The 22,750-nt window shown below is 31.4% G+C and overlaps 4 protein-coding genes across 11 annotated transcripts; 3 read left to right on the top strand and 1 right to left on the bottom strand.

Annotated features, from left to right (window-relative positions):
• Positions 1-546: 546 nt before the first annotated feature.
• LOC137828628 (uncharacterized) lies at positions 547-6,411 on the bottom strand. 3 transcript variants are annotated; one of them, XM_068635274.1, is made up of 4 exons: positions 6,154-6,411; positions 5,279-5,533; positions 2,402-5,181; positions 547-2,310 (listed from the first exon to the last, which is right to left on the bottom strand). In XM_068635274.1, the coding sequence occupies exons 2-4, from the start codon at positions 5,300-5,302 to the stop codon at positions 951-953; spliced, it is 4,164 nt and encodes a 1,387-aa protein (XP_068491375.1). In that variant the 5' UTR covers positions 5,303-5,533; positions 6,154-6,411; the 3' UTR covers positions 547-950. The 3 variants fall into 3 exon arrangements, with proteins under 3 accessions (XP_068491375.1, XP_068491376.1, XP_068491377.1); XM_068635275.1 differs by having other exon boundaries at positions 5,790-6,406; XM_068635276.2 differs by having other exon boundaries at positions 5,937-6,397.
• A 3,499-nt stretch (positions 6,412-9,910) lies between these two features.
• LOC137828626 (SET domain-containing protein) lies at positions 9,911-16,633 on the top strand. 6 transcript variants are annotated; one of them, XR_016523339.1, is made up of 15 exons: positions 9,911-10,217; positions 10,308-10,405; positions 10,826-10,889; positions 10,994-11,104; positions 11,444-11,503; positions 11,807-11,914; positions 12,446-12,515; positions 12,745-12,785; positions 12,872-12,939; positions 13,581-13,616; positions 14,383-14,466; positions 14,593-14,726; positions 15,156-15,279; positions 15,543-15,691; positions 16,209-16,618. XR_016523339.1 is itself a non-coding variant. In XM_068635273.2 (15 exons), the coding sequence occupies exons 1-15, from the start codon at positions 10,119-10,121 to the stop codon at positions 16,353-16,355; spliced, it is 1,371 nt and encodes a 456-aa protein (XP_068491374.1). In that variant the 5' UTR covers positions 9,911-10,118; the 3' UTR covers positions 16,356-16,633. The 6 variants fall into 6 exon arrangements, 4 of the variants coding, with proteins under 4 accessions (XP_068491374.1, XP_090161239.1, XP_090161238.1 ...); XM_068635273.2 differs by having other exon boundaries at positions 12,859-12,939; positions 15,191-15,279; positions 16,209-16,633; XM_090305112.1 differs by having other exon boundaries at positions 9,950-10,217; positions 15,191-15,279; positions 16,209-16,633.
• A 1,568-nt stretch (positions 16,634-18,201) lies between these two features.
• LOC137828594 (uncharacterized) lies at positions 18,202-18,733 on the top strand. The gene has a single exon (XM_068635234.2). It carries the CDS (start codon positions 18,206-18,208, stop codon positions 18,674-18,676), a length of 471 nt encoding a protein of 156 aa, XP_068491335.1. The 5' UTR covers positions 18,202-18,205; the 3' UTR covers positions 18,677-18,733.
• A 3,065-nt stretch (positions 18,734-21,798) lies between these two features.
• LOC137828725 (uncharacterized) lies at positions 21,799-22,269 on the top strand. Its single transcript, XM_068635414.2, has one exon. The coding sequence runs from the start codon at positions 21,799-21,801 to the stop codon at positions 22,267-22,269; it is 471 nt and encodes a 156-aa protein (XP_068491515.1).
• Positions 22,270-22,750: the final 481 nt, after the last annotated feature.

The raw sequence follows: 22,750 nt of genomic DNA, 5'->3' as shown, positions 1-22,750 counted from the left end.
ATATATATATGAACTATCATTAACTTTCAAACAAAAGTTAAAATGGGTTTTGTTATCTTTACTTTTATTAAAATCATTCTTTAAATTTAGAGAATTCAAATTACTTTTGTTGTATTGGTTATAAAATCAATAGTTTCATTTATGAAGATTGAAGAAGACAAGGGAAAAATAGCTGTCGAATTGATTGTCGGGTTTCAGACGTACAGAAGAGTAATTATTGAAATTATTTACTTAGTTGAAAAAAATTGATAAATAAGAAAGTAGCATGGAACCTGCACTGTTTTTAACAAGTACTTGTTCTGGAGGGAAGAAAATAAGTGTTGGCGTTAATGAATAACATTTTGTGGTGGGTTGGTTCTCCCATTGACCACAGAATGAAGGTCGCTGTCAATAATTGATTGATTAACTTCATTTGATGTTATTTTTCTGCATTTAATATACCTTTTTTGTTCTGTTTTTAGTACTACTTCCATTAAGCATGCCTTGTTTGGCATCTTGATTTAGCAGAGACTGAGTAAACCTTGGTTGCTGGTGGGAACAGGAAAGTGAAAAGAACCAACCAATAACATCATTCCAGTAAGTAAATTATTAAAAACGAAAATGTATTTTGCTTGGCTCGCATGCACATTACCCTCTTCCTCCATCACTGAGCCACACTTAGGTCCAAACTAAAGTTTATTCCTTCAGCAACCCTTCATTTCAGAATTACTTCTTCTTCCCCTACAATAATATAATATCTTCAGGATGCACATGCATGCTTTTAGAACCACTGCTTCATTTCAATTCAAGAGGCTTAAAATCTAAAGCTAGGTAGTAAGGAAAAGGAGCATTAGTATTATTATAATCTAACTCTAATTCTGTAGGTGAAAAACCTGCAAATATAAATTCCATAGTAATCCTCCAACATCCCGCGGGAGGCTTATATACTATCGATGAGAAGATGGGGCAAGTCAAAATCTTTTCCTCTTCACCCGTGAAATATCATCAAAACTGTCATCACTCCAAACTTGTCCTCCTCCACCACCCCCACCACCACCATGTCTGAAATTCTCTTCCTGCTCATCCATATTTCTTGTTCTTCTGGGTGGCACATTTCCTGGTCTGCCCTTGATTCGCCTGTCAAAGTCCCTTTCCCTTATGTTGTTGCCTCCTCTTTCATGAAAATCTGAATCATCTGAACAGAATCTATAGTGCCTAGGTCCGTCTTCAGCATTAAGGTGAAAATTCTCACCAACGTTGTTATTGTAAGGAGGCCTGAAAGAGCGCACAGGTCCTCGTCTCTCACCAAACCTTCTTCTTTCGTCACCATTCCCTTCCCCACTGAGCTCAAGTAACCTACCAGAATGCATGGGAGCTCCAAAGTAGTCATCATCATTATCGGCACGGTCCCGGGGATCTACAACATCAAACCTCCGGTTCCTGATTAGAATTCGACCAGACCTTGGATGGCCATGGTCCCTAGCAGAATCAATGTCCCTCATATCATTAGAAGGTCTTGACATAAACGAGGGTGAGCCATGTCTCCTCACCACTCTCTCTGCAGGGAAAACAGGGCGATCAGGGGACCTCATTCTGTCCACCCTGTAAAATGGTGATCTTCTATGGGTTAGTTCCGGATGTCCACCAAAACCATCAGGGGATCTTCTTCTAGGAGACCTTCTTCTTGGAGATGACCATGGACCGGGTGAGCGACTCCTAGATCTTATGGGTGACTTGGAACGAATTCGAGGAAGTCCCCTTCTCGGCATGGAAGGAAAATTCCTACTCCCCCCCCTTGTAAACCGACCATCCATTCCCTCAAATGTCTGGGGCCGTGTGAACATTGCATCCATGTTATCCTCAGGCAAACCTCTCAAAAATTTATCGTTGTGCCTCACACCAACCATGTCTGAACCATCACCAATACATCTATTTGGGCTAATGTTTCTTGGATTTCTATGACCAATTTGGATGCCATCTCTTCCTCCTGGTGAACGCCTCCTTGGTGCTATATAAGACCCATCACTCAATGGCTTTCTGCCTAATCGACCATTCCCAACATATGAGCCATCGGGTGCAACATTGTTGTACTCCAGATCAGTATTTGCAAAAGCAGATGCATATTTAGGCCTCGGCCCACGGAACTGATTTGGACCATTATAAAACTCACCAGAAAATTCCCTGTCAGATTCCCATTCATTACGAACTGAGTCAAGACGACTATTGAGTCTTCCTCGACCACGCCCAAAATTCAACCTAGAGTTTCTAGGGGACATATCCTGATGTCTTTCTCTTGAAAATTTGTGAGGGCCATCAATGTAAACATCATCTCTGAAAACCAAAACAAGAATAAGACTTGAGGAAACGAAAACAAACTATAGATAAAGGAGAGATAAGTTATTTATACTACTAAAAGGTATACCTTCCTCTGTGTATTTTATCCCCATCAAGTGTGTCAAACAATACATCTCTTCCAGCTCGAGTTGATAGTTGTGATCTGCCTGAAATGGACCTAGTTTTACCAGGGGATGAAGAACTAGTAGCTCGAGACAGATCTATAATTCTACCTGGATTACCACCATTATTAACATCTTTGGATGCATCATTGGCATTTCCAGAGACTTCCATATTTGGCAACTCTAGATCAGTTTGTTTAATAGTGTCAGTTGTTTTGACAACCTCATCAGCGCAGTGCACATCAACCGCATTGCTTCCATCAGTAGCTTGATTCGAAAGTGATTCTGTCACCAGAGCTTCAGAGACATTTTTCCCTTCCAAAAGATCTAATGCTTTCATTTGCAAAACATTAACTGGTTTGTTGCCATGAGCAGCAATGTTGGACTTCTCGTCATCCAATGACTCTTGCAGACACACATTTTTGTCAACGACCTTACCAGACCTCTCGTGCATTTCAATGTCCATACCATCTTCACTATTTATTTCACTTTGAATTGCAGTCTTCTTGTCACTTTCCACTACCTGATATGGAGCAGTACAATCACCGCTCACCATTCCTTTCTCCATCTGCTTATTTACAAAGTTACTACAGTCAGGGTGCTCTACTTCTCTTACCTCACATATGGTGTCCTCTGCTATGGATGGATCCAGTGGTTCCCGAACCTCACCATCTTCATAATCATCATCTTCAACATATCGCTCAGTATCCACAGCAATAGTTACAGCATGATTTTCATCTGACTCGTAATCAGAACCATAAGAATCATCCTCCAACATATCACCTGATAGGGTTATCTTTTCTTCATCACTTGCACAGCCTTCACCGGAGCCCCTGGAAGCAGCCAGAGGCTCATTCATGAGTTTCAATCTGCATGCATCACGATCGGCAGCGTTTTTCTCCTCAGTACTAACAGAAGAAATTTTCGGACCAGGATTTTTCAGCTCAGAACCATTATCATCCACAGGCATAGCAACTGTTTCTATGGTAACCTGCTCAGCATTTAAACAAGCACCTTGACAAACTTTCTCCACATTGTCTCCATCCGTAGTACTACTATTTTCAATCTGGCTTACTATGTTTTCACTGGCTGATAACTCTGCTGTACACACAGGTTTCACTGGAGGACAAGGTGCCTCAGCAGAAATATGTGTTGTCTCAGGAAAAACAGACATCGCCAATGAAGGAGAAGAATCATCCAATCCTTGTTGTAATTCTTCTTTATCTAACTGTTCCGTTTTACTCTCTGCAGCACTGGATCTTTCCTGATTACCTGTGTGATCTTGTTCCTGTTTAACTGAGACAGCATCGGCTTTCATTAAATTGCTAACGTTGGACATCTTTGAAGATTTTACAACCAAAGGCTGAAAATGTTCTTGTTTAACAGTCACACTGTCTAATGAACCCGACGTAGAGGTATTAGCTTCTTTCAAATCCTTCTTCAAGTTCTCATCAAACGGTTCTGGTTTTACCAACCTAAAACTAGAACTATTTGCATCACCTGCGATTGAAGCCACACTAGATAAGCTTACATTGGTAATAGAACTACCAGAATTCAGTTTAACAGACAATTTAGAGGGCTCCTCGGTAAATTTCTGAAGAAAAGGAGAAAGAGATAGATTACTCGAGTCAACAAATCTAAATTCCGGTCCACACAATCCAGATGAAAAAGTGAAATCTTTTTTCTGTCTCTCTTCACACATTGGCTTTACAGATAGAAGATTTGTTGGTCGTGTCATTAACTGTTTTTCAACAACTGAATTTTCAGTAATTTTCAGCCCATCAACACATGTTTTAACCAAGCCCGCTTCAGTCCCAGATTCTTCCCATGCATCCATTGTAGTATTAAGATCCCAGTTTGCCCTGTTAGAATGAACAGGAGTCTTGTCCCTATCAGTTTTAGCATCGGTATTTAAACTGTGAGAACTGCAGTCTTCCTTGCTTAAAGATAATTCCAATGAGACAGATTCCGCTTTCTCTATTTTTAGGCGATTCTTCTCATTCTCCATGCTTTCAACAGCTTGAAAGTGGTGTTCCTCTAAGCTTAAAGATAAACTAGTACTTCCTGAAACTAAAGGACTCTCTTTTCTACAAATATCTTTGACATTTTGCTTGCTCACTTCAGCTCCAATGCTAAGAGCAAGACCTTCCTTTGCAGCCAATAAGAGTTCAGGATTGCCCTTGATAATTTGGTGTTCCAATTTTTTATTGCTGTCTTCATCGAGTATCACCTTCTCTTTGCTATCCATGACATCCAAAGTACACGATTGAGTACGAAGGTTTGGTTCCTCAAGTTTAGGTATAAGGAAGCAAGAGTTGCTTTGCCCCGTGTTAACATTGGTAACATCAGTACTTGCTTTCTTATCTTCAAGCGCTGGGATTCCATTAGCATCAGATAAACTAGAAGAACTAGTAGAAAGAGTTGAACCCGGTGATGTGCTTGAATGTTCCTTCCGCAAGGCATCGCTTTCTTCTGAACGTGAAGCTTCAAAAGAGGATGAAGAAGGCTGAATAAATGGAAACCTTCTTTTCTTGATTGGTGCGCCTGCAATACTGGCATTTGTTAAAGTTGATCCTTGAGAAGTGCTTGAATTTTCTTTACGTTGTAACTCAGTTTCTTCAGAGAGAGAACATGGTTCCTCGGACACAGGTGAGGAAGAAGGCTGAAACGAGGGGAATCTCCTTTTCTTGATAGGCACACCTGCAATTAAACCACTAAATTGCCCAGCATAGGACTTTACCCCGGTCTGTCAATAGAAGATCAAGTAATCAATATCCAAAAAAGAACAAATTGGCATGGTTCTCTAATCGTAGTTAGCTGTAAATCAGAAAGGAAATAAACACCTCTTCATGTCCTGAAACAGGCATGACTCCAAAGTAGTCTTCTAACAAGCTCACAAGTCAAAAACCCTTCTTTTAAACTTCAGATATTACGATTAAATAGCAAATCCTCAACAAAATTATTGAAGCAGGCTAAAAAATCTCGCACTGAATTAACCATTGGGGGGCATATCTATCTCTAAAAAGCTTCTCCTTTCCAAGTAAAACAACCCTAGCCTTACTCTCACTTCCAAGGCAAAGACAAAGAAGTACTTCAACCTGCAAAACACACAAGATCATAAACTCCCTTGAACAGATTATTGGTTGACGATAAAAGTCAAAAACAATTTAACAAAATGCCCGTGTGCGTGCGCAAATTTAATTAACCCTCTGGTCAACCAAATCCCCTCTTAGATCCAAAACTAACTGCCCCACATAATCATAACAAACAAACTCCACCCCAGTCTCTATAAACACTTCGAAATCACCTCAAACCCCAGACAACAAGCAGAAAACACAAATCCAAGCAAATTACCACGAACAGATCCACCCCAAAACGACCAACAAGGCCAAAATTCACCACAACAGAGTCAATCAAACGAGGAAAACATCCACTTGAGTTCATCAAATCAAGCAGAACCCAAGGAAGAGCCCCTTTCAACTGCAAAATTAGAATAACAACCTTGAACCGAGAGAACCCGTGAAACGAAGGAAAGGGATCTCAGAATCAAGTGGCGTGGAATCAGATCTACCCCAAGTAATAAAGTACAGAGCACGGCATCACGGCGAGAAAAAAAACACAACCAGACTCACAGGGCACGGACAAATCAAAGAGGGGCAAATAAAAAAGGCAGATCTTGACGAAGAAAGCGAAGAAGGTGATAAAGACGAAGAGATACCTGAACCCGATTGGTTGTGGGTTGAGAAAGGGGTAAAGAAAACAAAGGGGTTTGGTTTGATATGGGTTGAGGTCAAGCTCTGCAACTTCCACGACACAACAACCGAAGTGGGAAACCAATAAGGAACGAGCCGAAAAAGAGATAAAAAGGAATCTCTTTCTCTCTCTCTATCTCTAATCTCTATCTTTCTTCTGTGTGTATCTATCAAGAGAGAAAAAATTAGGGTTTGCGTTTTTATGCTGATTTTATTGACTTTCTGAAAAGGGGTGCTTATCTTCGTTTCTATATATTCTATTCCACCGACGTGACGCATCAACTAACCTATCGCCATGTGTAATCTTCTTCCACGTGGCTCCTTCTCCTCTGTTGATCTTCTATCTTTTTCTCTCGTCCCTCCGATTTAAAGTGATGACTTTTGGTGCGGTTCTTTCCCACTCGCAACTGGACCTTCCTGTCTCCTTCCTTCAATCTTTAACCTAATTTCCTTATCACTTTGTTTATTTCAATCATTCAATGGACCAAGAATAAAGTATAGTGCAAGTTGTCCAATATAATAATTTATATAAAAAAAATAAATAGTTCAAATCTCCATCCAATTTTTTAAATTAATTACTGTATCATTCCATCTACTATATATTTTTATATAATTAAACTTTTTCCTTGTTAAAATATTTATATCAATAAATGTTTAATTTATTTCATCATTACAATTTAATTTTTTTTTAATATATTTATCTATGATTATATTATATATCAAAGGTGACACCGTGAGAATTTTGAATGCTTAAAAAACGATTAATTTTTGACCGTATAAGTTATTCCATTCATAAAAAGAATATTAAATTAAAATCTTCGTAAATTCTTTTTAAGAATTATAGGATAAATGATCTCTAATTAAAATAAATAAAAACTGTAATTTATAGAATTTTTATATATATTTGCGTGTATATTATATTTATTTCATAAAATATAGAAGTATATTATTGAAAATAATTCTATGGGAATTTTACTATAAAAGATAAAACTTATCTTTTAAATATTTAATAAAAATTATATATTTACTATTTAAGAGAAAGTATATGATTATTTGTATATTCATCTATATATTCCTTATTTTTTGTAGGTTTTATGTGGCAATTTTGTGCATTTTGTGGCTTTTTGGTTAAAAGAGGAAGGTAAATGATATATCTAGATAATTTAGTAAACATGAGACATCTTTTTAATTATACGATTAATAGAATATTAGATATAAAATATGATTGAACAAACTTCTTTATAGATTTATTATAAGAAAAAAAAAATATTTTCCTATAAATTAAAATTATGCATAAATAAAATTGTAGGAGTTTTTTTAAGTATATATTTTTTCTATTTTTACCTTTTAGGATATAACTTAGGATGAAAGTCACCTTAAAATACTTAGGATGAAATTTTTTCTTATATGTAGTTTGATTTTTATTTTCTTTTAATAAAGTATTTGAAATTATGTAATGACAACTTTAATACGAATTCATTAAGCAAAGTATAATTAACTCAACAAATTTAATTTTTATCGGAACATTCAACAATCAATATAAATTATATCACTAAATCAATTTTAAATAAGTTGTTAAGATTCTCACACAGCACAAGTAACTAACTTATCAAATTTCACATTTTTAATTCTACTCAATATTCATCTAATTTATGGTTACACCACTCCCATATAATATGAAAAAAAAAACACATGTAACATTTTTTTACCAACATCTTAAATAGTGTATAATATATACTTTTTTTCTGTTAAAAAATATATTTCTAGAGAAATCTCAAACAAACTCACCCAATAACTATTAATTGATAATCATTGAGATTGTGATTGATTATAATTATTGTTGCTTATAAAAAATACTGTGTTTTGTTGTATAAATGTGAAACGAAGAAAATATATTTATTGTGTATTGTTTAATTCTAAAAGAAAATATCAAAATAATACTTTTTAAGAATGACATTTCAAGTTTTTCACTTAAACATATTTATAGAAAAAATAATATGTTGCCATTTTAAGTTTAAATAAATTACAAACAAATACCTCAATACTCTTCAGAATGATTATACAAAACGAATTAAATATCATAAATATCATAGTTAAAATAATACATTATTTTTTATTTCTAATTGTATAAATACTTTTTCACCAACCAGTCATAATTCTATTATTCCCAAAATTCACTATTTCAATAACTTGTGGATTTTTTAAGTTTGACAATTATTTATACTTCTAATGCAATTTTTCCATTCACCTTTTGCAAAATTGTATAGTTTTAAAATTCCAAATATATTTTCTTGACTAATCTCTAACACTTCTCATTTAAAATAGGAATACTTACAACTTGATGTAGATTCTCTACCATATTATATAATTTGATTTATAAATTAAATTTTAAATTTGATGTTAACTTCTAGTTTGTACATTTCATTTGGGGTTGTCTATCAGATTTGTACAACTCGATTTATTAAATTAAATTCACAAACTGAATTGTACAATTCGATAAACAATCTCAAATTTGATGTTGCCTTCTTATATGTACAATTTAATATTCATATTTTAAAGAGGAGGTGTTAGATCTGGACTTTGGACATTATAGGCAAATTTTCTCGGTGTCTCCATTGATTTTTCATACACCTTCATGTAATTTTAAAATTCTAAATAAATCCCTTAGAACAATTCATAACACCTTCCCTTTGAAACATAATACTAGATTGTATAAACCGGATACTAACACTAAATTTAGGATTGCCCACCTAGTTGTACAATCCAATGTGACAAGCAACCCCAAATTTAATGTTAGATTCCGATTTTTACAATCCGGTTTTAATTCAGTATTAGCTTGTTGTCTTTAGGTTTCTTCTCCCTTTTCTTATTTTTTTAACTTTATTTATATAAAGTTTTATTATCTCTTTCTTTACTCATGCAAAAACATTGAGACTCTTTCATTAGGGAAAGAGAAGAAAATCTTCTCTGCCATTGAAGTTACATTTACATTTATACAATCCGATATTTACATTTTAAAAAAAATGTTACATATTTTTCAGGGGTATATTTTAAATTTTAAAATTACACATAGGTATGAAGTTACATGTACAACACGACATTATATATTTCTTATAAGATAAAGACAATAATATTAATTTTTTTTAAAGGTTGTTTCACCAACTAAAATTTGATTAATAAGGAAGATAGTAATATTATATGATACTAAAAAATTGAATTAATTTTTTTCAAAAAAATAATTTATTCAATTTTATTTTTTATATTATGAATATTTATGGTCTTCACATGAAGTTTTGGATGCTTCACTCACTTGTTAATATAAAAAAATGTTTTCTAATTAAACTTTTTAATTATAAATATCTATATTATAGTTGGAACAAAAAACTTGTTATTAATTTCCATGTTTCAACAATTTTATACAATATTTTTTTTCAAGACCACTCCTAAGAAATAATATTTTAATTTCAAACAATTAAATTATACTTATGGTACAATTCTCACTATACTATACTTATGGTACAATTCTCACTATACTTATGTTACTTTATTTTGTCTAAACTTTCTTCTCAATTTACTAATCCAAACAAAAACATTAATCTCATAGTCTTAAACTATTGTCACAAAAACATTAATCACATTGTCTTAAACTATTGCTACAAAAACATTAATCACAGTCTTAAACTATTGCTATGTATAATTGTAGGAGATGTAATGAAAATGATTAGAACACAACTTTTAATTTTTAAGAATAAACGTGAGAATAATAGAATCAATGCACTATAAAATTCACGGAGCGAATTTAGGTTTCTTTTTCTTTTTTCTTCAGTGTTTTGAGTGCATTGCATTTGCAGCAGAGTGAGTGAACTCGAAAGAGTGCACCGAGTAAACGACGTCGTATGGTGTCGACACCACACGCGTTCGAAGTTCACCAATGCCGTTTCGAGCTCGCACTGCAACTGCAAGCTTGCGGTGGTCTCTTCATTCTCTTCACCTTGGCTTCTGTTCTCTGGCTCTGTCAAAACCTCACCAGGTTCGCTTCAAATTCCTCTCTCTCTCTCAGTTAAATTGATAAATCATATTCGTGTTTTTCTCAATCCTTTTCGCCTCGCCCAAACCCTAGTTTTCTGCCAATTGCCTCGAGTTTTTGCCATGGTTGGAGCGGAAAGCTGCTTCTGCAGTTTCCTCCTCGCTTTTCATCGGGAAATCTTCGTATGGAAGGTTCGTCTTTCTCTTTCAATCCTACAATATTATTGCTGTGAAATTCAAATGATATTGGAAATTAATTTGGGGTCAATTTTTATTAGATGATAAATATGGTTTGATATAATATTTTAACATATTAGTTTTATATAGAGAGAAAAAAAGACAATGATATATTTCATTAATCTAAATTATTCCACACTTACATTATCTGAGTGTTATATTTATTTAGCATATAAATAAATAAAAAATAAAAAAAACTGATCCTGATAAAACAATTACAACTTATAAGGATTACAACTAAAAATCTAAAATATTATATTATCTAATAATAAGATTCTTCACAACTGAAAATGGAATGGAATGCTGAAACATGTATTTTGGTATATTATAATTTATTATCATATTTGTTGACTCGCTTGGCATCTTCCTTGATAGGTCTCTGTTTGCTTCCAAGACAATACAAACTGGAGATTGCATTTTAAAGGTTCCTTACAGAGTGGTATGCTTCGCATTCTAAGTTGTGCTCGAATGTTATGTTATGGCACTACTTAACATGTCGCAATGAATGCTTGCTATTGACGGTATTCATGATTGGTTTTGCAGCAAATAACTGCTGATAATCTCCCTCCTGAAATCAAATCTTTGATCGGTGAGCAAGTTGGAGATATTGCGAAACTTGCTATTGTTATTCTCACTGAGAAGAAATTGGGTCAGGTAATGTTATGAGTTTGCTCTGATGATGATTTTCATCTGAATTTTAGGAGCTTTTGAGCTCAAATTTTATAAAACAAAATGTAATTTTGTGTAGCTATATTTAGCTTAGAGTTTTTTTAATTTAACAAGAAATGCATCAAGACAAAGGGTAAAAGAAAACTACAGCGATAGGGCTGTATAAGAAATTCTCCTGAACAAAAGTATGAAACTGAAAAAAATGTATTAAAGAGAAAATCTATAGAACCCAGTCACCCGATACCTTGACGTATATTCTTTGAGACTTGTGTCACGTTTAGCTTAGAGTAAACTAAATCTATAATATCTTTGTCTGAATGATAGGGCTCTGAATGGTATCCTTATATCAGCTGTCTTCCACAGCTAAGGGAGCTGCACAATACGGCAAGTTTTTGTTCTTTTTCTTACTTGTATTATTGTATAGTGTTTAGTAGTGTTTTTTCCTGACAAAAATGTTCTTCCAATGTATGGTATTTCTATAGAATCCATTTCTCTTTTCTGTAATTAATGGCCACTTTGCCCATGTACCAATTTTAGGCTCTGAAATAGGTCATACTATTCTTTTGATTCCATAATTATTCTTTTGAAATAATTAATGGCCACTTTGTATACAGTTTTTGGACTTCGAGAATAATCATGAAGACCTTTACTGTGGGTTGATTTTTGAACTTTTTTGTTTCCATCCAGGTATTTTGGAATGAAAGTGAGCTGGACATGATTCGTCCAAGTTCAGTTTATCAGGAAACTATTGACCATAGGTCTCAAATTGAAAAGGACTTTTTGACAATCAAGCGTGTAAGTACTTTTCATCATTATCTACTTTTAAATGTTCAAGTTGTTTCTCAATCTATTATTGTTGAAATTTTTAGCTATCATATATGCAACACTAGGTTTCTGCCAAGTGTAGGGATTAAAACATATTTTTACCTAGGTTAGTATGTACTTTCATTTTTAATTTTAATTATGCAGTTGACTCCAGTTTTTTTATTATCTATCTTGGAATAAAGCAAAACATATTTTGCTTTTTAGGAAATATTATAGGACAAGAAACCTTGTTACAAAATAGAGGGCAATTAAAATCCCAAAAACTATACAGAAGAATGTTAGCTTCTTTTGGTGTATGTGAAGTCATGAGATGATGAAATGAGTACCTTTATTTATCAATAGAAACTCAGAAGGTTTTATTTGTTAGAATGAAGAAATTTATTGTTTAATTTACAATGCAATAGGTATTTGGGTCAAAGTATTATCCTCATATGAGTGGCTAAATAAACTAAGTTGTCTATTTTAAAGACTGATTATATTAAATTTATCCTCCTAATTCAGGTTTTTGAATCTGTCCATATAAGTTTTGAAGATTTTACTTTCAAGGACTTCATGCATGCATGCACACTAGGTAAAGCAAACACTTGAAAAGTTTGTGCTTTCATTGTATGTTCACATTATAGGGTACATTATAGGGTACATTAATGTAGCTGATAGTCTTTTGATCTTTTATGATTTGCCTGATCTTTTACTCAGACTAAATTTTGAAAGGGGTTGATAAACCTCGTTTATTATTATGTTGTTTTGAATATGAAACCCATTCTGAGTTCTATTTGATCACTTTAATGTTGAATTACCAGTTGGTTCTCGAGCATGGGGAAGCACAAAGGGTTTAGCTCTGGTATTGCTACTGTATGAAGACTTCTCTTATATTTTATGCTTGGTACATAATTAGTTTTTTAATATTTTTATAGATTCCATTTGCAGATTTCTTAAACCATGATGGAGTTTCAGAAGCAATTGTAATGAGTGATGATGACAAACAATGCTCAGAAGTTTGATCTCTCTCTCTCTCTCTCTTGCACATACACATTCCTGTCTTGTATCTAATCGATCATTGGTCATTGGAGCCTGATTAAAATGGTTATTAAACAGTTCAACCCCCTCCTCTCAAAAACATGAAAGTCAATTTTCATTTTTATGGTCCTGGGCAATAATTATTTTGTTTTCGTGTCGTATCTCTCACATGTTATGCTCAATTATTCTGGTTATACATTTCCAGATCATACAGTAAAAGTTTATCCTAAAGGAGGAAAAAGATTGAAGGGATACACAAATAATATGAAGAGAGTAGGGGAATGATAATGAACTTAGTTATGATAAGAAGCACAAAACTAAGAGGAGATGGTAAGAGGAAGTGTGTGAATGATGAATCGTCTCTCAGTTAATTTTTCTTTTGATTTCCACTCTTTGTTCTATTATGATATGATATGGGGTGATATTACTTACCATACAAATCTTTAAGAGTAACAAAAAAAATAAAAAAATACAAAGCATGAAATAATAATCAGGTCCAGTATTTGAGTAGCACAAGCCTGCTGCAATAAGACTCTTTTGCCTAATCAAATAAGAAACAATTACACACACTCAAACTTATGTACTTGAAATTTTAATTTAATATTGCAATTATGTGCAGATTATTGCTGATCGTGACTATGCCCCTGATGAACAGGTCATTTACTATTGTGCTAACAATTTATATTATAAAGTTGGTGCATAATTTTCTGTATTTTGAGAGCTGGAATTTATACAAAAAATTTAGGTTTCGTCTTTTCCCGTCTTTTACGCAATGGAATTAATCAGTGACATCATTCCTGAAAAGTTTACCTTTGACTCTTTTTTTGGTTCCTTGATTGATTAAACAAGCATTACCTAGTTTGCTCTATAACATTTGAGAAAAGAGATAGAAAATATTTTGAAAAATGATTTTATTATCTTAGTAAAAGGGTTACAGACCATACATACCCATGTGCACATGTAGTAGATAGATAGATAAAGATAGATTTACAAAATGCGTATATGAACTACTATACATTAACATTCCCCTCTCAAATTGGATGTTATGAATTATAAGCCCCAATATTTTTAAAAATAAACTCAATTTGTGTTCACTCCCCCCTCCCTCCTTGTTGCACATACCTGGAAACAAACATAGTATAAGATATTTGTGAAAATGTCAGATTGTGTTACTAGTAACCATTCAACTAGGTAGAACTTTTTCTCTAATAAAGTAACCATCCACTTTAATATGTTTGATTTTCTCATAAAAAAATGGATTGAAGTAATATGAATGGTGGCCTTACTATCACAAATAACTTCATTTGTGAGACTTCAGTCAATTTTAGTTAATGTATAGATTGCTTGAATTTAATGAGGTATATTGGTTCTCAGTTATAAAAAATTTCACATGGGTTTAGAGGTTTTCTTATTGGTTTTAGGTCCTAATAAGATATGGAAAGTTTTCAAATGCTACTCTAGTGCTGGACTTTGGTTTTACAGTTCCATACAACATTTACGATCAGGTATATCCTTGCAATTGAATTTCCATAGAATGTCAGCTGATATATTTTTTTGGGTCCTCTGGCTTGTTGCTTTACTATTTTATGATTGTATCAGCTATCCTGATTGATAATGGTAACTATTCCCAGGTTAAGATCCAGTTTGATGTACCTAAGCACGATCCTTTGCATGACATGAAGTTGGAGCTCTTGCATCGAAACATTGTACCTCATCCTAAAGATATGAAGGACTTGACATATCCTCTGAATACCTTCAGTATCAAGTTTGTACTGATTCCTAATTTGTTCGTCTTGCAGAATCATTTAGATAATATAGTCCAATTTTTGTATGCTGATTCTTGGTATTTGGTTCTTTTGACCAACATAATAGAATGATTTTGCTTTATGAATCCAAATTGCCCTTGTTACTCATGAATGCAGTGCTTACTTTCAGCAAAGCAAAGTAATGGATATCCCCGTCTATATATCTTCAATGGTTAATTTGCAATATTATTTTGATCCATTTTTCATGTTTCACTTTCTGAGTCACGGCACTGTCACCTGTACCCATTTTGAGTTTTCATGTGTCTCAGCTGCATGAAATGTGCATACAAACAGTTGAACCCTTTTCCATATTTTTATTTTCCTTTTGATAATGTAGGACTTCCTGGTATGGTTTTACTCTAAAATTTTGCTGATAATATACTTGCTAGTATTTGGCTATCTGATAGAAGCTGTGATCACATAGGGAGGTGAAGTCAGATAGAGGAAAAGGGAAGGGTCTTCCACAGTCACTTCGTGCGCTTGCTCGTGTTCTTTCTTGTACCACATCTCAGGGTGCGCATAAACTCTTGTTTGTTTAGTTCTATTGATGCAATAATGCGTATAATTCTTCCCACCCAAAAAATGTCTCACTTGTTAAATAAGCTATGCATAAAACAGTATTCACTTTGAATTTTAACCAAAGAACACATCTCAGTGTGCACATAAATCACATTTATTTAGTTTTATTAATGCAATAATGGTTACAATTCTTCTCACAAAAGAACTGATATACTAACAGTAACCACTTTGGAATTTATGCTTATGAAAAAAATCAGAACTTGACGATTTGGTCGAGGAAGCTGCTCAAAATGATGGAAGGCTAGCTAGGCGCCCTTTAAAGGATATCACCAAAGAGATACAAGCACACTTGATGTTGTTATCGGTATTCATCCAATTAATTGAGGAGCGCAATGGGACTATTACGGTAAAATTTTAGGACTTCATCTAAATATATATCTATATGATTGGTTTTAATATCCAAACATGTGGTTACCGAATCAGTAGCAAGTTGAGAGAAAATTGCATTTGGGTGGGCCTGGGCCATTTGATCACATTTGGTATTTGGCTAATTCTTCCTACACCAGATCAATTGTGATCTGCACCCATCATTTTTTTTAAAACCCCAAATTGTCCTTGTCATGTTTTCGAGATTTTCACATCCGGAATGAAAAAAAAGCTTCTGGATTTTAACATCCGGAAGACATTCCTGTGTTATGGATGGTCATAATTGGTCTGGTGCAGGTTATGTGCAGCGTTAGGTGCAGGTCAGAATTGGTCCGGTTCAGGGAAAATTAGCCTTGGTATTTTGAGATTGTTAAACTAATCAAAATATAAAAGTGTATTAAAATGCTTGCTTCATTTTCCATTTTTTTTCCAATTCATTCAAAGATCTTACTGTTCTTAGCGTTGATATAGTCTTTTTTTTTCATGCTGTTGTGCAGTCACTGGGTTCTTGCCATTGCCCTCCCTTCTGTGAAAGTCTTTTTGTTAGAAGAGTAATGGCTCAAGATCTCCTATTCGGTGAGCTTCGCATTCTCAAATCTGCTTCTGCCTGGCTGGAGAACTACTGTTTCTCCTTGACTTGTTGATGGTCATTAGTCACTTGCTGAAGCACCAAAGAAAGTGCATGTAACATTTGAAAGTAGGTTATCTTATGGTTGCCATTTTCTTTTTAAATAGCATGCATCTCTTAAAATCAGGGTAATTAATGAACCATTAATTGATTCTTGAATGAAATGAATGAAGTTAAGAATGATGATTATTTAAATCATTAGTCTATTTTTTTGTGTGTAAACAGTAAGATACTATATGAATATACTTATGTTTAATTAAGTTTAAAGTAATTCATAAATTTGGATATTTTAATTAGTGATATTGATTTTTTTTGTCTATTAAGTATTTAAAAAATTTATATTTTTTAATTAAGTTTCCTTCATTTAATTTTATTTTAATTGGGTGACTTAACTATTATTCTGTCTCATTATCTTGTTTACTTCTCTCCATATATTAAGAAATATGAGATTTTATGATTAATATAATATTATGATTAATGTAGAATGACAATAATTTTTATTGTTTATATTAATTATAGTATCATTTTATATTAATTACAAAAAATCATATTTATTAACATATGAGATAAGTAATTGGGTAGAATAATAGTCATATCACCCATATAACACACATAACAGAAAAATTAAACAATTAAATTGTAAGAGATTCAATTAAAAAATAGATTTTTTTAGTACTCTATAGATCAATTTTTTTTTCAATAAAAAACGAATAAAATATATCTAAATTTATGAGACTAAATTATATATATTTTTTTAAACTTAATGTAGTGCAACTATATTATAGTATAAAAATGAATTTGATTTATTAAAAAACACGGTGGAGACAAATATTCTTTAAAATTCATAAAGAGTATGATATTTTTAACTAAATATAAAATAGGCATTTTAAGACTAAAGAAGATATAAATGTCATCTAGTATGACAAGAAAAGTAAATGCAACTTCTTAAAATAATTAATGAAAGATCTATCTTATTTAATCTATTTAATTTGATTGAGTGAAATTTAATGTTTTAACAGATAAAACAATATATATATATATATATATATATATATAAAATATGGTTAAAAAATCATTAAATAAAAATTAAGTTTAGATACCAAAATAATTAATTGTTATATTGATTTAAGTAGAGACCATTTTATAAACTAAAAAAAATATTGGTGTGTAAAATAATTTATATTATTAATAAAAACTTATAAAGGTTCGTTAATAAGGTTTTAGTTACTAATTACTTTACATTCTACTTTAGTCTTTATTAGATTTTTAAATACTAATTTATAATTTTAAATATTAATAGTTGAAATCTTAGTAGCTAATATAGATACCAATATATAAATTAATTTATAATTTTTTATTAATAATAGAAACCACTCTAAATATTAATAGTTTTTTAATTTATAAAATAATATCTAATTGAACTAATATAATGACTAATTATTTTTTGTTTCTAAATTTTGTTGTTATATAATGATTACATTTCAAATTATTATAAATAATAATTACAACCTGTTCTTTTGGTTCTCTATTGGAAGAAAAGACAAACATAAATAATTATAGGATAATGATACATTGACAATCCCAATATTTTATACAGTCCTATTACAATTTCTAATACTGTTATTTAAAAAAAATTTCATATCATTTAAGTACAAATTTATCCATTATTATATATATTTATTTTTAAACCTATCACATCAAGGATTGTATACAACTTTAAGAGTTGTCAAACTATCATTTTTCTTTTCGAAATTGGAAGAACTTGGTGTATATAAGGAGCATTGGGTGAAGGAGAGTGAAGAATACAAGTGAAATAGAGTTCTATTGATCCATTGGAGAAGTAAGAAAAACCACAGAAACAACACAATGTGTAGATCAATTTATGCATCTCTCATTGTTCTTCTCACCATGTGTTTGATGAATGTGTTGAGTTTTGCATCTGCTGATTTTGAGTCTCTTTCAAATTCAACCAATTCCCTTCCATTTAACCATTTTGAAGAACCAAAATCATCTCACATAGATATTAACATACTTGCTCTTTCCTTTCACAATATTATGGCTCGTAACAACAAAAATGTTGATTTGTACTACAATAACCAAAAAGATGGAGTTTATTTGACACCTGGTCAAAGTTATGTTAAACTTGACAATGTGAATGATGCTAAATCTGCTGTGATGTATTGGGATGGAAATTGCATTTCTTTCTTGGCATATGATCCAAATGCAGAAGCAGGCCATCAAAAGATTTTTTGGAATATTAAAGAAGATGGTCTTTATCATAGTTGGGATAATAATTCATGGCAGAAAAAGAAAAGTTGGACATTCAATCATTGTTGAAATATTTCTTCTATTTCTTTCTTTTCAATAAAGAATAGTTAGTTATTATTCTACCAAGTTTTCCTATTGATTGCTACTTCTTCTTGCATTGCAAAGTTTATTGCATAAATTATCTTTATATTAAATAATGCTTTCATTTTGAAATATTCTTATTTAAATAAGTATATATATATATAATATTATTTAGTTTTTGAAACATTTGCTTAAATGGTGTATCATCACAAAATAATAGAAACTAGATGTAGAAGAAGAAGACAAGAAAATACATAAGAGAATGAAAGATTCTTAGTGATGATGCATTTCGTATTCTTAGAATTTCAACAACAAAAGATTAATAGATTGTGATTTATATGTGAAATTGCAAACAATTAACCGAAAATGAAAAATATGATCCACATGAATAAAAGATGTCGTTGTCAATTGATTTAGCCAATGTAAATGATTCGTCATCCTTTCATCTTCACAAAATTAATGGTTAAATGGTGATCAAACCATGCTTACTTTCTAATAGAAATTAATTTAGTTATTAATACCTCATTAATTAGGAGTAATTATAAGATGAAAAGTGATCTCATCTACTTCTTCCGATAGTGGGTGACACGATAGACTCGAAATGACTCTGATACCATATTACGAAGTGAACTTTAAGCCTAACTCAACCCCATAAAACCGACTCAATAAGGTGAGGTTTGCACCCACTTATATACTATGAAAGACTCTAATCTCTAGTCGATGTGGGATCTCCAACCATAAGAGTGAATTAAAACTAAAATATTGTTTGTATTTAATTTTTTAATATGAGTTCTAAGAATATGTTATGAAATTAGTTTTTAAAAATCTTTTTCAAAATTAAACATGAGTAAACAAGAAGAGCAACATAAAGAGTAAATGAGAGAGTTGATATTCACTCTGGTGTGAGATTATAAATCCTAGTGAGATGTTAGATAAATATTGTATTACATCCTTGTTGGATGAGATTGAGTGTTATCCTATGTTAATAGTGAAACACATTTTCTCGACTAGGTTCAATAAGTTTTCACTTCTCAAGTTGATGAAGTTTTCTCACATTAAAAATTATCGAAATCATAACTCTATTTTTATCATTTTTTTACATTTTACTTCCGCAAGTACCCATTTTGTATTTATACCAAAGAGGGAAAATTAGTTTTTATTTTTCTAACGATGATATTGTTATATTTTCATACATTCTTAATTCAGTTGGAGATATATATAACACATTTTTAATTTAACTTTTTATATTATAATATTCAGTGTTGTGACTAAATAACAAAATAGAGTTAAAATAAGTAATGTAACATTTTTACAGTTAACACATAGAAGTAAACAAATGATTTAAAGTATACATACATATATCACTGTCTCTATCTTAAAGAACTACTGCACATTCTCTCTTTAAAGAACATACCATAAATTACACTTTCATTTTTAAATAGGTTTTTGTATATATTCGAAGAGAATGACATCAAGAATCCGTTACTAATTATGACAAAAGTTAGTGAAAGTTATTGGAAACGGTTAACAATTAATAAACCAAAGAAATCAGTGTAAGTATTTGACTGAACTTGTTTCTTTCTGTATATTTATATTTGCATCTTTATATTTTTTTAAATATTAAAATTATCCTTATTATTTGGGGGTGATTTGGAATAAAGTTTTTATAAGAAAAAGTATTTTCAGAATAAGAATTTCGTAAACAAAGGATGTTTCTCAAATAAGAACTCCATAATGAAAAAATTCATTCCAGAATATCATTTTTGAAATACATTTTTTTTATTTCTAAAATAATAAATCTAGAATTCATAAAAATATGTTTTGAAAATATTCTGAAAAGAATAATCCAGAAATCATTTTTAAAATGAGTAAAATGATATTTTCAGAAAATAATCACTACAAGACAATTATGAAATAAAAATCAATTTTTAGAGACCAAAATAATTAGTTGTCATAGTAACTAAATTAGAGAAAATTTTAGAAACTAAAAAAAAAATTGATTTATAAATTAGTTTCTATTATTGTTAAATAGTTTCAAAATTGGTATCTAATTAGCAACCAAAGTTTTAGAGACCAAATTTAGAAACTAAATAATTGGTAGTTAAAACTTTAGTTACTAATTAGATACCAATTTAAAAACTATTTAACAATAATAAAAACTAATTTAGAAACCAATTTTTTTATAGTTTCTAAAATTGACTCTAATTTAGTTACTATTGCAACTAATTATTTTGGTGTCTAAAAATTGGTTTCTATTTCATGATTTTCTTGTAATGGATGAGGGAAAAACACCATTGCGGAATGAAACCCAACTAACTACACAGGCACATTCATGTATAAATAGAAGAAGAATCCTAAGTGAAAGAACACAAAAAAAAAAGAGTAGAGAAAGCAAAAAAATATGGATTTCAATCTGTGTTTCCCCTTTGGTTTTGGTTGCAGTGTGTTTGAATTTGAAGGGTTCAGTCTCTGCTAATTCTCTTGCATCCACCCATAAGAATGACTCAAACATTTCTCCAGCCATAAACGTTATGGGAATCTCCATTTCCCACTGATTGCTTCTGGTTCAACCAAATTTATAAACTAATTTATAATTTTTTATTAATAATAGAAACCATTTTAAATATTAATAGTTTTTTAATTTATAAAATAATATCTAATTGAATTAACATAATGACTAATTATTTTTTGTCTCTAAATTTTGTTGTTATATAATGATTACGTTTCAAATTATTATAAATAATAATTACAACCTGTTCGGTTCACTTTTAGAAGAAAAGACAAACATAAATAATTATAAGATAACGATACATTGACAACCCCAATATTTTATACAGTCCCATTACAACTTCTAATACTATTATTTTAATATTTTTTCATATAATTTAAGTACAAATTTATCCTTTATTATATATATTTATTTATAAACCTATCACATCAAAAATTGTATACAACTTCAAGAGTTGTCAAACTATCATTTTCTTTTCCAAAAATTTTAAGAACTTGGTGTATATAAGTAGCATTGGGTGAAGGAGAGTGAAGAATACAACTGAAATAGAGTAATAATACTATTGATCCATTGGAGAAGTAAGAAAAACCACAGAAACACAATGTGTAGATCAATTTATGCATCTCTCATGGTTCTTCTCACCATGTTTTTGATAAATGGCTTAAGTTTTGCATCTGCTGATTTGGAGTCTCTTTCAACTTCAACCAATTTCCTTCCATCTACCCATTTTGAAGAACCTGAATCATCTCACATAGACATTAACATACTTGTTCTTTCCTTTCACAATGTTATGGCTCGTAACAACAAAAATGTGATCTTCTTCTACAATAACCTAATAAAGGGAGTTTATTTGACACCTGGTCAAACTTATGTTATACTTGACAAAATGAATGGTATTAAAGCTGGTGCGATGTATTGGGATAGAAATTGCATTTCTTTCTTAGCATATGATCCAAGTGCAGAAGCAGGTCATCAAAAGATCTTTTGGAATATAAAAGAAGATGGTCTTTATCATAGTTGGGATAATAATTCATGGCAGAAAAAGAAAAGTTGGACATTCAATCATTGTTGAAATATTTCTTCTAGTTCTTTCTTTTCAATAAAGTAAAGCTAGTTATTATTTTACCAAGTTTTCCTATTGATTGCTACTTCTTCTTGCATTGCAAAGTTTATTGTATAAATTATCTTTATATTAAATAGTGCTTTCATTTTGAAATATTCTTATTTAAATATATATATATATATATATATATATAATATTATTTAGTTTTTTAAGCATTGACTTAAATGTTGTATAATGAATCACAAAACAATAGAAACTAGATGTAGAAGAAGAAGACACCGAAGAGAACGAAAGATCCTTAGGGGTGATGCATTTCATATTCTTAGAATTTCAAAAAACAAAAGATTAATAGATTGTGATTTATACGTGAAATTGCAAACAATTAACCTAAAACGAAAAATATGATTCATTGAATAAAAGATATCGTTGTCGATTGGTTTTATCCATGTGAATGATTGGTCATCCTTCCTTCTTTACAAAATTAATGAGA

The sequence above is a fragment of the Phaseolus vulgaris genome, chromosome 7 (assembly GCF_051622355.1).
Source record: "Phaseolus vulgaris cultivar YP4 chromosome 7, ASM5162235v1, whole genome shotgun sequence".
Classification (NCBI taxonomy): Eukaryota; Viridiplantae; Streptophyta; class Magnoliopsida; order Fabales; family Fabaceae; genus Phaseolus; species Phaseolus vulgaris.
This window is presented reverse-complemented; position numbering and strand designations above follow the sequence as displayed.

Excerpts from the sequence above, each read along its gene's own strand:
- LOC137828725 (XM_068635414.2), top strand. The coding sequence starts at position 21,799 with ATGTGTAGATCAATTTATGCATCTCTCATGGTTCTTCTCACCATGTTT.
- LOC137828626 (XM_068635273.2), top strand. The coding sequence starts at position 10,119 with ATGCCGTTTCGAGCTCGCACTGCAACTGCAAGCTTGCGGTGGTCTCTT. Across the intron at positions 12,516-12,744 it reads CATGCATGCATGCACACTAG|TTGGTTCTCGAGCATGGGGA; the intron begins GTAAAGCAAACA and ends TTGAATTACCAG. Across the intron at positions 14,467-14,592 it reads CATACAACATTTACGATCAG|GTTAAGATCCAGTTTGATGT; the intron begins GTATATCCTTGC and ends AACTATTCCCAG.
- LOC137828594 (XM_068635234.2), top strand. The coding sequence starts at position 18,206 with ATGTGTAGATCAATTTATGCATCTCTCATTGTTCTTCTCACCATGTGT.
- LOC137828628 (XM_068635274.1), bottom strand. The coding sequence starts at position 5,302 with ATGCCTGTTTCAGGACATGAAGAG. Across the intron at positions 5,182-5,278 it reads CTGTTTCAGGACATGAAGAG|ACCGGGGTAAAGTCCTATGC; the intron begins GTGTTTATTTCC and ends TTCTATTGACAG. Across the intron at positions 2,311-2,401 it reads GATAAAATACACAGAGGAAG|AGATGATGTTTACATTGATG; the intron begins GTATACCTTTTA and ends TTTGGTTTTCAG.